We start from the raw sequence: 13729 nt of genomic DNA, 5'->3' as shown, positions 1-13729 counted from the left end.
TTTTGCCTCCAAATCTACACTAAATTGACTTGTTAGTGCTGGAGAAGACAACAAATAGGCAAACCCACTAATGGTCCAGATGCCTCATTTAATGTTTTCCTCCTTTCAGTAGGGATGGTGAATTCCTAGAATTTAAGGCAGGACTTCTGGATCAGCATAGAAAAAAATAGAACTTGTGATGGGACTATTTTGAAGTGATAACAGATCCCAGGGATTTCTTTGCCTATACTACAAAAAAAATCTAAGCAGGAGAAAAAAGTTAGAATACTCTTCACCAATATCTGCTTCTTCACCTGAGTGAACCACAACAGTCTACTTTAAAGATGCAAATGTCAAGCGACTAGGATTAAAACAGAGTGGCATAGCAGGGTAGACAGTTTTTGATCTCCTTCTCAGGTTCTTTTCCTCTCTTCTTCTCAAAGAGAAGACATGAAGCTGGGCAAATATTGGACTACAAGATATTAACACAAATCACAAATTAAATGGATAAGAATTTGGTATTTGACATCCAGATGTTCATTCTGGTGGAATCTTTGCACATTGGCATCTTATGGAACACACATCCCCAAATAAGCTAACATCATACATTAATTTTTGCAGGACTTGGTACCTCCCACACCACTATAGTGTGGGGGTGGGCAAAAAGATTCATTATTGCTTTCTCCCACTCTGCAACAGATCAGTTTGGTGATGCTTAGTGTAAAAAGCCATACACATATTCATCTGTAATTCTGCAGCTTTCTTACAAGTGGCATCTTTGTTTCTTGTCTTTTGCTTTCTGGTGCTTTGGAAAATAAGTTGACCTCTTTGTGGCAGTCCCTCAAATATGGGAGTACTGCTATCATGTCATTCCTAGTCCTTCTTTTCTCTAGACTAGCCATACCCAGTTCCTGCAACCATTGTTCATATGTTTTAATTTCCAGGCTTTTAATCATCCTAGATGGAACCTTGTCATACTCAACTGCTTTCTTCCTTCCAGGTAGATGTAGTACCATTAAGAACATTGCGTATGGTTTGTTAGCCAGTTACAAATCCATCTGGTGGTGATGCTGTTTATAAGGAGAATTTAAACTCCAGTCATTTTCTGAATGAGGTCATTTCCCAGATGTTTTGTATTTGATCAACATCCTAAAAACATGTTGATCTGAAATAAAGTATTTTTCTGATATTTAGTTCAATCAATTAGTACAAGATTTTCTTCCAGTCTTCTCCAGTTCTTCCAGTCCAATCTTTTAAATACCCAATTAATGCAGCTTTTTCAGCAAAAATGAGTGTCCAGCCAGTAATAAATGTAGTTATTGGCCTTTTTCTAATCCAGCAAGTCAATTTTGTCAGTTCTGTTAATTTTGTCAGCTTTACCATCCATTCCTCCATTATAGGTATTTCACAGTCTTTCCATTTTTATGCATATAATAATCTTGCAGCAGTCATTATATGTAAAAAAACCATATTCCATAACTCTTCTAGTTATCTATCCATTACTGTAGTCCCAACAAAAAGAGTTCTGGTTTCAATTGAATATTCAAAATATTTTAAAAATTCTTTGTATCCCTGTATGAACCCAAAATTTTCTGACATTTTTGCAAGTTCACTAGGCAAAATAAAATGATCTTCTATGTTTTTTACATTTTCAATATAAATTTGAAGTACCTTTATCCATTCTAGATAATTTTTCTGGAGTTGTATAATAAAGGTCCATCATTTTACAAATATTCTCTTTTATATTATAATGTAAAATTCAGTCCGTTCAGTCAGACATTTTCCCATTTTATCATATTCTTTTACTTCATCTGTATGAAATTTCAACAAAAATGTATACATTTTAGCAATTATATGTTCTTTGTACGTAATTCAATTTCAAATTCTGTCTTGTGCTGTTATCTACCTTAAATCTTTCTCTTAACTGTGCCTACAAAAGCCACGAAAACGAAAGTCATTTGATCTCCTAATTGCATCTCATATTCTCCATGCTCTTGTTTAACAATTCTCAATAGATTAACTACCTCTCTTTGCTTGCTGTTTCTTTTCTATAAAATGCTTCTTGTGCTGAGACCCACGCAGGCTTTTTCAAATACAATCTGGGTTTGTATCTATTTCATATTCTCAATATGGTATTTCTAGTATAGCAATTTTTAAAAACTATTTAAACTTAACTTTATTATACCATAGAAAATCATGCCATCCAAACCTCAGGCTGTGCTCATCTAGTTCTTCAATTCTTTTATTTGTCAGCAGCACCCACACCTACATCCAAATCAAATAGCAAGCTGCAAAATACAATTTTAAGTCAGGCAGTTCCAATCCTCCTCATTCCTTTGCATCTTGGAGGATTTTATATTTGCCCTTTTGTATCTTCCCTTGCCATACAAAACTTAAATAAATCTTTTTGCCATTCAGTGCCATTCAGTCTCAGTGCCAAAATAGCTATATTGTTCAAAGCAAAACTATGATTCTCCATAATACACTCATTTTTATCACAGATATTCTCCACACCAATGACGCTTGTAATTTCTCTCATCCTTCTTAATATCCTTCCTAATTTCATTCCACAACTTAACATAATTGTTCTGAAACAACACATAATTTATATTTGTCAGCAATACCCAAGTATTTCATTTTTTCCTCAATCCTAAAACCATTAACTTTTTTGCTTTTTCATCTTCATGTTTTTTGTTAACATCTTCGTTTTCTCATTCTCTTTCTTTAAATTTTTTTCCCATAATTATCAGCAAACCATCAGCAAAAATTCATAATTTATATTTCCTTTTTAATCCTCATTCAATGTCTTTCTAACAACATTTGACTACCTTTCAGGGACTCTGAATCATACTGGTCTGATAACAACACATAATTATAAAAAACTTGTGCATGTGCAAATACAGAATAGCTTGGATAGCTCAGCAGACTAATGCATTGTAATTTAACTCCAGCTGTCTGCAATTAGTAAGTTCGAATCTTGCCAGGGTCAAGGTTGACTCAGCCTTCCATCCTTTCTAAGGTAGGTAAATTGAGGACCCAGTTTGTGGGGGAAATAAGCTGACTTTGTAAAAATATACAAAAGTATGAAGGCTATTGCTTAACGCACTGTAAGCCGCCCTGAGTCTCCGGAGAAGGGCGGCATATAAATCAAATTAAAAAAACAAAAAACAGAGTTGTAAGGAACCTTGGAGGTTTTCTACTCCCACCCTCTGCCCATGCAGGAGACCCTACACCCATTCCAGACAAATGACTGTCCAGTCTCTTTTTAAAAGCCTCCAGTGATGGAACACTCTCAACATCTGAAAGTAAGCCATTCCACTGGTTAATTGTTCTCACTGTCAGGAAACTTTTTCTTAGTTCTAGGCTATATCTCTCCTCTATAAGTTTCCATCTGTTATTTCTTGTCTTGCCCTCAGGTGCTTTGGACAATAGGTTGATTCCCTCTTCTCTGTAATAGTGCCTCAATATTGGAAGAGTACTATCATGTTACCCCTAGACCTTTTCTTAGTTAGACTAGACATAGAAATGTCTAGAAATGCTTCCGGTTTGGACCGGATCACGCGATCCGGTAGTGATGGCGAGGGTGGTTCGGAGAACCGGTAGCAAAAATCCCTGCGCCCCCCCCCCAACATGCCCAGCTGAGCCGCACGATCATCAGAGGCTTTTTTTTTTTTAACTTTTAAAAGCATTTTTTCTACAACCTCTTCGGCCGAAAAAATGCTTTTAAAAGTAAAAAAAAAAAAGCCTCTGATGATCGCGCGGCTCAGCTGGGATCTCAGAGACTTTTCAAAGCATTTTTTTCTGCAACCTCTTCTTGGGAAGAGGAGGTTAAAAAAATGCTTTGAAAAGGCTCTGCTGATCAGGCAACACAGCTGGGATCGTCAGAGCCTTTTCAAAGCATTTTTTAAAACCACCTCTTCCCCGGAAAAGGTTGCAGAAAAAAATGCTTTGAAAGTCTCTCTGACGATCCCAGCTGAGTTGCCTGATCATCAGAGAGTCTTTTCAAAGCATTTTTTAAACCACCTCTTCCGCTGAAGGGGTTGCAGAAAAAAATGCTTTAAAAGTCTCTCTGACAATCCCAGCTGAGTTGCCTGATCGGCAGAGAGACTTTTCAAAGCATTTTTTAAAACAATCAGGTAACTCAGCTGGGATCATCAGAGAGACTTTTAAAGCATTTTTTCATGCAACCTCTTCAGTGGAAGAGGTGGTTTAAAAAATGCTTTGAAAAGGCTCTGAGGATCCCAGCTGTGTTCCTGATCGGCAGAGGCTTTTCTAAGCATTTTTTTTGCATTTGCAGAAAAAATGCTTTGAAAAGTTAAAATAATAAAAAAAAAGTTGGCCACGCCCACCCAGTCACATTACCCCCCCTCTCCCACTAAGCCATCCCCACAGAACCGGTAGTAACAAATTTTACATTTCATCCCTGCTTCCAGCCCTCCTAATCATCTTTGTTACTCTTCTCTGCACTCTTTCTACAGTCTCAACATCTTTTTTGTATTGTGGTGATCAGAACTGGACACCGTATTTCAAATGCGATCTTACTAAGGCAGTATACAGTGGTACTAATACTTCACACAACCTTGATACTATTCTTCAGTTGATGCAGCCTAGGACTGCGTTGGCCCTTTTTTGGGGGGCAGCTGGAGCACACTGCTGACTCCTGAGGAGGAGGCCTGAAATTTGGAGACTTTACATCTGGCTTTGTCTGATTTCACATGCCAGTCCAATCTGACTTACAACTTTTTAAGTGTAATCACAATTGTTTGTCATTACACCTAAAAATCTTACAGAGATAGCAGTATTAAGATGGCTAAAAATCTGACAGAGGTCAGCACGTATTACGATGGTGATTTTGGCATTGGGTCAGGATGCAGTTTTGTATTCCAGGAGATGGAGTTAAAATATTATAGAAAAGATTAACAAAGTTAGGAAGCTGCCATTTCAGATACCTCAAACAATACATTTCTTACTAAGAACATGATTGCCCCGGCCCGGATGTTAGGCAGAATGGATGGGACTTGCTCCAGTTCCAAGTAAAAAGGGGAAGCTTTGATCTGGCTTTGAATGAACAGAATTGGGGCCACTGGAATACTCATTGTCTGAGCAGTGTGGAGAGGCAAATACTTCTACAGAATGTGCAGAGGGAAGAAAAGCAGATAGGAAGGAATAAAGCTGGGTAGAATATTTTATTCTGAAGTTCAGAAGAAGTTCTCTAGGGAATGTTAGTTGATTTAGGAATGAGCTTCAAATCAAAATACTTGTATACACAGTGAGAACTAGGAATTCACTTTTCTGAACCCATCAGAATCTTACACTATTAAGTAGTTCCCATATAGCAAATATTATATAATTATGGCCAAGTTTCAATGAAGTTAAAAGCACTTATTTTCCTTTTAGAAAAATCACGATTTAAACACTGAAATCTCTTAATCTACCTTAAATTAGGGAGGTCTCTTGACAGCAGGGCACATCTACAATAACTTCAATTTTCATAAAAATTGTTCACTAAGAAACAGAGACTAATTTATCGTGTTTAAACACATTTCAGAATCAACAGTTACAGGAACTTTCTGGTTTAATTACATGGAGCTTAGCTCCAAAACCACTGCTACTGCTTTTCAGAAACTGGGCAAAAGATTCCACTCAGAAGCATTTAAAATATCTGAACACTTAATTCCATTCTATAAAAAAGTTAAAAGGTTATGGTAACATGTGGAGTTTTAAAGGTATGGAATGGCTTTCATGAAGCTTTGAGCCAAGTATCTTTTTGAAATGCTTCAAGGAAGATGCTTCTTTTCACTTTACCTATGATACTGAGGCAACATACACATAGAGGTAGTCCTTGATTTATGGCCTTCCATATAGTGACCACTTGAAAGCACATTGGCACTATAAAAATTGACTTACAATCAGTGGTGGGATTCAAATAATTTAACAACTGGTTCTCTGCCCTAATGATTTCTTCCAACAACCAGTTCACCAAACTCTCAGAAAGTTAACAACCAGTTCTCCCGAAGCGGTGCAAACTGGCTGAATTCCACCACTGCTTACAATCAGTCCTCACATTTACAACCATTGTAGCATCACCCCGCTGAGATGATCAAAATTCAAGGACTTGGCAATTGGCACGTTTACAACAATTGCAATGTCCTGGAGTCATGTGATCTCCATCTTCCCAACCAGCTTCTAACAAGCAAAGTCAACGAGGGAAGCCAGATTCTCTTAATGACTGTATGGTTCACTTACCGACTGCAGTAATTTGGTTAACAACTGTGGCAAAATAGGTCGTAAAACCAGGCGCAACTTACTTAATAACTGCCTTGCTTAGCAAGAAAAATTCTGGTTCCAATTGTGGTTGAAAGTCAACGTCTACCTGTAATCAGTAAACAAAGGGACACGGTGGCTCAGTGGCTGAGCTTGTCGATCAGAAGGTTGGCAGTACAGCAGTTCAAATCCCTAGAGCTGTGTGATGGAGTGAGCTCCCGTTACTTGTCCCAGCTTCTGCCAACCTAGCAATTCAAAAGCACGTAAAAAATGCAAGTAGAAAAATAGGGACCACCTTTGGTGGAAAGGTAACAGCACTCCGTGCGCCTTTGGCGTTTAGTCATGCCAGCCACATGACCACAGAGACTTCTTCGGACAGCGCTGGCTCTTCGGTTTAGAAACGGAGATGAATACCACCCCTAGAGCCAGAAAATGACTAGCATGCATGTGTGGGGGAACCTTTACCTTTACCTTAATCAGTATAGCTCAACTCTGCCACAATGTTTTGGGAACACAGAGTACCATAATATACTGAGACTGAGAGGCTAGTTGAAGTAGAGCACCTCACAAAAGTAGTAAAAGCACTCTAAGTTCCATATTCATTAGAGACACTGGAAAAGGGGCAACTCACATTAGATTTGGATCTTGGATCAAATCAGGTAGTCTCTGATTTTTCCCAAGTTAAACTTCGCTATTTCACAAGATGAGAAATTTGTGCCTGACCCAAATCTTATTGTCAGTGCATATCCCTATCAGCAATATACATTTACAATGTATGTCTAAAATGTGTCTATCAAAACTCTCCAAAAAAAGGGAAAGGAACGTTTTCTTCAAAGTTGAGGTTGGGAGCTCGTGAAATTGGGAGGAAATATCAGAATGAATTAGAAAGGACTTGTTCCAGCTGGCATCAATATACAATCCGGAGAACAACAAGCTCAACATATGTCACGAGACTTTTTAGCTATTGATCCTCTGCAGCAGCTTACTCAGCTCTTTCAAATGGAGCTGTTGATTCCCTCTGTAGTCATGTCTCTGTCTATCCACGGGCTGAATTGGAACTTGGACACTGTAAAAGTGTAGTCTACTTTCATCAAAGCTGCAAGCTTAATCATAGTACAGAACTATGAGATTTTAAAATGAATGCAGATTAGGTTATTGCCCTTGTCACTTTTTGAGTATGTGCAAATGGAAAGGCGAAGGATGTAGCAAAGCCTGAAGCATAATTTATAACATTAGAATGTGATTAGAATAATATGCACTATGGTGTACATAAAGAAAATCATAATACTTAGAACAGCAGCATTAAATGGTTGCTCTCCCAATCTAAAATCCTTTTTATATTTCAAGGTATGTTTGGTGCTTCTGAGCATGCAACTTATTCAATGGAGGATAAACTGGAAATTTTATTTAAGTATCATTTAAATTGCCTATAGATACTAAGCTAGACTCTATGTGCAGGGTTTTCTAGTGATAGACCCTACTTTAGCTTTCCTACAATGCTCTGTTTTCAGGCTGTACATATTTAAAAAATGATTTGGAATGGCCTTAGAATTTTGAGTTTCTCTCTACTATTCTTGAAGGGAGCCAGGTTTTTTTTTTTTACTTCCTAATGATAGGGCTGCATGAATGTGTAATACAGATACGTTTTCGTTTCTTGACAAAACCTTGGAAAGTTATTTATTTTGTTATAAATGATACATAAAATGATTGTGATAGGTAAGAAATTGGGCCAGATATGACACCATAGCAAATCAATCAGTAAATCAATATTAAAAGAATGGTGATGTTTAGTACAATATAAGTAATATTTTATTTTGGAACTTCATACAGATTTAGAAAATGGAAAATAAAGGATGAAAATAAATGTAGAAACTGAAGATAAAATGGGTATAAAATGAGATTGATCAGGCAACAGTTAAAGATATATATTCCGACTTTGTTTCTATGCAACTTTCACTGTGTTCTGTTCAGTATGATGGAAGACAACAACTGGACATACTGTATAAGTATTGATTATTCTTAGGAAAGAGAAAAACTGACTAATTTGGGATTAGAATATTGTAAAAAAACCTCTGAAACATTCTATTCCAGGGGTGTCAATGAAACTTGATTTCATTGAGGGCCACATCAGGGTTGTAGTTGACCTTGGAGGGCCAGGGTGGGTGTGGCTAGCTTGATGTCACTCTTGTTGGGGGCGCCTGTGGTGGCCCACGTGCTCTGCCAGCAAAACCAGGCTCCTGAGCTCTATTTTCAGCTGTGACGGCCTCCTGCAACCCTCTGCCAGCAAAAACGGAGCTCGGGAGGACTGCGGGCAGCCCTCCCGAACTCCATTTTCACTGGCAGAGGCACCACTGGCCAGTCCTTTGCTGTTTCCAGGGTGGCTCCATGGGCCAGATCTAAGTACCCCACAGGCTGGATCTGGCCCCCGGGTCTTGAGTTTGACACCTTTGTTCTATTCCATCTCTGGAACATACTGAAACTCTTCTAGTCTGTGCTCTGGTGGTTTCCAGGAAAATATCTTCTGGATTAGAAGCCGTTTGAGATGTCTTGAAGATAGGGACAAAGTAAGCCTGGAATACCTCAACTCACTTCCTCTTTAGGGGATTTACTTCAAAAATTGCTGAACCATTCTCAAAATGCCTTGATCTATAAGAGTTTGGGATGGTTTGGAGGAGCGGTGTGAATGGAATATTCTGAAGTTCTCCAGAACATTTGGTTTCTAAATTGTGGAGCTTTTCACCACTCTATTTGCTTTTTAATGTTTTTTTGTTTGTTTGCAAAAATAAAGAATATTCCTTAGCATTTAGCCATTTGAACTGAATTGACAGTCAGTGTATTGTAATGGGTCACTTGGGCTAGGAACACTCAGATTCAAGTCCCCTAATATCTGACTTTGGACCAATCAGTTTCACTCAGCCCAAATTATCTCATAGTTGTTTTATATACATAAAACATTGTAGAAAGAGACTTTATGTCTATAAAAAGGAAACATGGCATATATTTAAATTTCTTCCCAAATTTCTAATATTTTTTGTAAGAAAAGGTATTGTTTGGTTGCTTCAAAATTTCCAGATTTTTTATATGTTTACCTGTACTTCACTTTCGACAATAGTGAGAGTTATGAAGATTTCAGCTAGCATAAAGTTTTCCTACTGCAAAATGGAATGTATATCTATCTGTAAGATCATTCACTATGGTTAGGTTTGTCCAACCTATTTTCATACTCAATTTATTTCCCATTTATTAGACTTGCTGAAAATAATATATTTTTAATGAATAAGCAGGCTAATTTTATATTTTAATATATGGAACAAATTCTATTAAAAAAAACATCAGAGTTGCAATACTTTTTTTGAACAGAACAATTTGCAAGGAGTTAAAATACAATTGAGCTAAATTTGCCATACCTGACAACCTGAGAACACAAATCATAGCACGACTGCTAGTATAGTGTGCCTGTTCTGACTTTTTAAAACATGTTCATTTTCATCATTAAAAGCATCATGAAGAGGGTGTAAAAACACAACTGTAGATAATTATACTGGATTGTGAGTTCTTCAATAATTTAATTCTGCCTCCAAATCTTCCTTCCTCCTTTGTTTCAAACATCATGTCTTCTTTTCTTTTCACTCCAGATCCTTGAAGATAACATGAAGTTGGAGTGCAAGTGCCATGGAGTATCAGGATCATGCACTACTAAAACATGCTGGACAACTCTTCCTAAATTCAGGGAGCTGGGCTATATCCTTAAGGAGAAATACAATGAAGCTGTTCAGGTTGAACCTGTGCGGGCAAGTCGTAATAAGCGTCCCACTTTTCTGAAGATAAAGAAACCGCTCTCCTATCGTAAACCGATGGATACAGACTTAGTCTACATAGAGAAATCACCCAACTACTGTGAAGAGGATCCTGTGACTGGCAGTGTGGGTACACAGGGCAGAATGTGCAACAAAACAGCCCAGCAGACCAATGGCTGTGACCTGATGTGTTGTGGACGAGGTTATAATACTCATCAATATTCCAGAGTCTGGCAGTGCAACTGCAAATTTCACTGGTGCTGTTACGTCAAATGTAACACATGCAGTGAACGAACAGAAGTCTACACCTGTAAATGAAAGCGTGGCTTTGGCAGGGGAACCTAAAGCCTTGGAGTACACACCTTTTTTTGCACATAAGCTCAGTGTATCTAAATAATACTGTAGCAAAGGCCCAAACGATTTCCAAAAGAAAATCCAGTAAAATAATCCCATTTCCCATCCCCCCCTTTTAACAGTGTTTATGTGGATATTGGTCAAAGACTTTTGGGAATAGCCCAAACACTACACCCAGATTTTTTAAAAGGAATCCAGAAACAAACTATTTGCCTAACACAAAACTTTAGCTAACATAAACTATACAAAAAAATAAATAAATATTCAATCTGGGCCAACCAAACATTATGGACTGCCTTAAAATTGTGGGGAAAATTGAATTTTCTTGGAGGAGGCATTCATGAGGCCAGATGAAAGTGAACAGAAGACCATGCAACGTGCCTAAAGTGTGATCTGAGAAAAAAAGTCATATTTTAAGAGGGGCTTTGTCCACAATTGGGCGACAATGCACCTGTGTGAATTTCCATTGAAAGAGTGTGAATTATGCAGTTGTAGGGATTTCTATATTTGTGAAAAACTTCTGTTGGTTGTTCCTTGTTGGTTGTTCCTTGTATTCCCATTCTTCAGCCTGTGCTAATGCAAGTAGACCAATGGGTGCTTCCCATATAAACACTGGTTTAGCTGCTTTTCTGCTCTGCTGCTGATTTTAGCACAGTGTGTTGGGAAATCTCGGCATAATAATTATAGCAATATTTAATCACTTTTGCAGATAAAACTAATATTAATTTATTTAATTAAAAACTCTCTACCACCATTTTTTTTTGGAAGCATTCTGCAATTAAAGTAGATAGCCTGCTTTTTTGTGGAATCATTTTTGTAGATTCAGTAGAGGGGAAAACCCTCGAGGTGTATATATTATTGTTTACTTAGGTATTTCTACTAGTTGCAAATGCAGGATAGTTTCTGCAGGTATTAAGTACAAAAGCAGGCATATTTTATAATTTTGGGCTGTATGCTGCTAGTTGTCTGGAATCTCAAATTGCTATTCATTCCTCTATATATCACAGTACACAATTTTTCCAATTTTTTTTTTAAAAAGGATCATTTCAAAAATCCAGTTGGAAATAACACATGATCTATAAATGCAAAACGCCAGACAAGTTTCCACCTTTGGAAAATGAACCATGGGATAAAAGAATATATTTTGTAAGAGACTATTTTTATATGAATATTTTATTTATACTATATCTGCTTGTAAAATTCTGTAACCTGTAATTTTTCTCAAAACAGGCACACCATTTGTAATTCATAGGCTATTTAACAATTAAGGCCAGTTACTTCATTGACATAAAAAGTAACAAGCTGGTGTATATACAAAATACAAAATGAATTTTCTCTCCGGATGTATGTACAAAGTGGCTGGAGTTCCTGTAGTTCAATTTGCAGAATATGCAGAACAAGAACAGAGTATGTAGCATCAGTTTTGTCACAAGGCTTGAATTGATGGTTGGAATTAACTGGATGCTCCTTTATCCCATTCAAAAAGAGAGAGAGAGAAAAATCTGAATTAGCTTCCCAGATGCGTCAGTCATTAAACTGTGGCATTATGACTAGCAAATGTGCTGTGTGTGCTGTCAGTTAAACCTCTATATTGTGCTACTGTCAAATTTGATTTTATCAGGGTAAGACTGTGGGCGATGACTATAAAAACTAGCATGACACACATCATCTGATTCTCATAGATAAGGCAAAAAGCTTACGGGTTTTGTCCAACTGGTTTTTGGCATTTCCCTTGCTCTTCCCTTCCCCTGCCTCCCAAATATTCTCAAGTCACATTTAGAAAAGCTTTCAATTACCCATCCATTTCTCCCACCCACTTGCTTCTTTTGTACTGCTTGGTTTTTACACTTTGGCATTTCCTTTCTTATCCCTAAGATTTTCTAGTGCAATTATGCTCAATTAAATAGTTTACTTTTGTGGCATCATTGTGATCATTCTGCCAGGATCCATTAGCATTTGATCCCCAAGTTTATAATTTATTAGTATTTCTGTCTCTCTGGCAAACTGATACCAAAATAAAAGAAATGGGACCAACTTCCATGTTATCACCACACAGGAGACAAACTAGATGTTTTGGTCTTTTTCTTTTGGGTATTTAACAGCAGGATGCACAAGAAACATATCAAAGGAAATTTTTAAAAAAAGAGAGAGAAAGAGAGAGAGAGAGAGAGAGAGAGAGAGAGAGAGAGAGAGAGAATCTGTTTCATATATTTGCAGAGTGATTTACATAGTGATATAAAGTCTTCTGCTAATGTAGTTTTGTGCAATCACAGAGGAAAAAACAAGAACATTGAGGAGCACCCTTCTGATTTTAGGGACCCAAAGAATAGAGTGCCTGAGTTGACATCTTTGTTGTACCTGGATGGAGTGTTCATTTCCCTTTCTCAAAAGAAAATTCCTTAATTTCTTAAACCTTGTAAAATGTCATTCTACTAAACTTTAAACTTTTCCTGAATATTGCTTTCCAAAAACGGCCCAGGTAAGGTTCTTTATATCCCATTTTGACATATTGAAAAGACAAGATTTTGGAACGGAGGTGAAATTTTAATAGGAATTGCATACAGTTCGTTGTATCCAACCTTTCTGCATTTAAAACAAGGCAAATAATACCTAAACCCATTATTCCAATTACACAGGTAAGTTTAATTAAAATAAACTTCTAAATAATGGTCCAGGACTGACATGTCTGCTTACCAATTGGGAGGTCAGTCTGTTCCATGAACTGTTAACAAATTATGAATCTAGTAGTTTATTTAGAGGCACTGATTAAAATAATGAACTTCAAAGTTAAGTGAAAATCAGCACAAAGCAAGTTATTTACGGGCCAATGTGAAAAAGGCCATTTTAAATATAGTTTTCTTGATATTTTAAAATCTGCTGAACCACAGAAATTGCATTTTTTATGATACTATGTAATATCAAGGCAATAATATACTATGTAAATCAGGGCAGAAATCAGGGCAGAAATCATACAATTTAATTTTATTGCATGTAAGCTTGCTGGTCAAGTTAAACTTTGATTGTTACTCTCAAAGGACCAGAGCCATTGACCATTTTAAACTCCGTGGAACGTAACATTTGCCAAATGCAACTACTCTTATTAAGATGTTAGAGAGCAAAGATGAGAATCCCTCAGAGGCAGAAGGCCTATTCTTTTCAGAATATTATCATTATCACTGAGGAAAAATAAAGCATAGAACCATCATAAAAAAATGAGAAATGGAATTTCTCTCTTCTCCTTCCTCCTCCTCCTCCTCCTCCCCCTCCTCTTCCTCCTCCCCCCTCCTCTTCCTCCATCTTCATCTTCCTGTAGTCTGGCTACTACTCTGTCTCTT

General features: G+C 37.2%; 1 protein-coding gene across 4 annotated transcripts in view; it reads left to right on the top strand.

Annotated features, from left to right (window-relative positions):
* WNT7A (Wnt family member 7A) overlaps positions 1 to 12316 on the top strand; it is a 52343-nt gene extending 40027 nt beyond the window's left edge. For all 4 annotated transcript variants that reach the window (XM_034437701.2, XM_034437719.3, XM_087887812.1 and 1 more), the window contains exon 4: positions 9879 to 12316. In XM_034437701.2, the coding sequence (XP_034293592.1) occupies positions 9879 to 10358 (480 nt within the window). In that variant the 3' untranslated portion in view covers positions 10359 to 12316. The remainder of the gene's footprint in view (positions 1 to 9878) is intronic.
* Positions 12317 to 13729: the final 1413 nt, after the last annotated feature.

This window comes from Pantherophis guttatus, chromosome 2, assembly GCF_059756535.1.
Source record: "Pantherophis guttatus breed Tessera chromosome 2, ASM5975653v1, whole genome shotgun sequence".
Taxonomy (NCBI): Eukaryota; Metazoa; Chordata; class Lepidosauria; order Squamata; family Colubridae; genus Pantherophis; species Pantherophis guttatus.
Note: the sequence above shows the minus strand (reverse complement) of the source record. Positions and strands in the feature narration are given on the sequence as shown.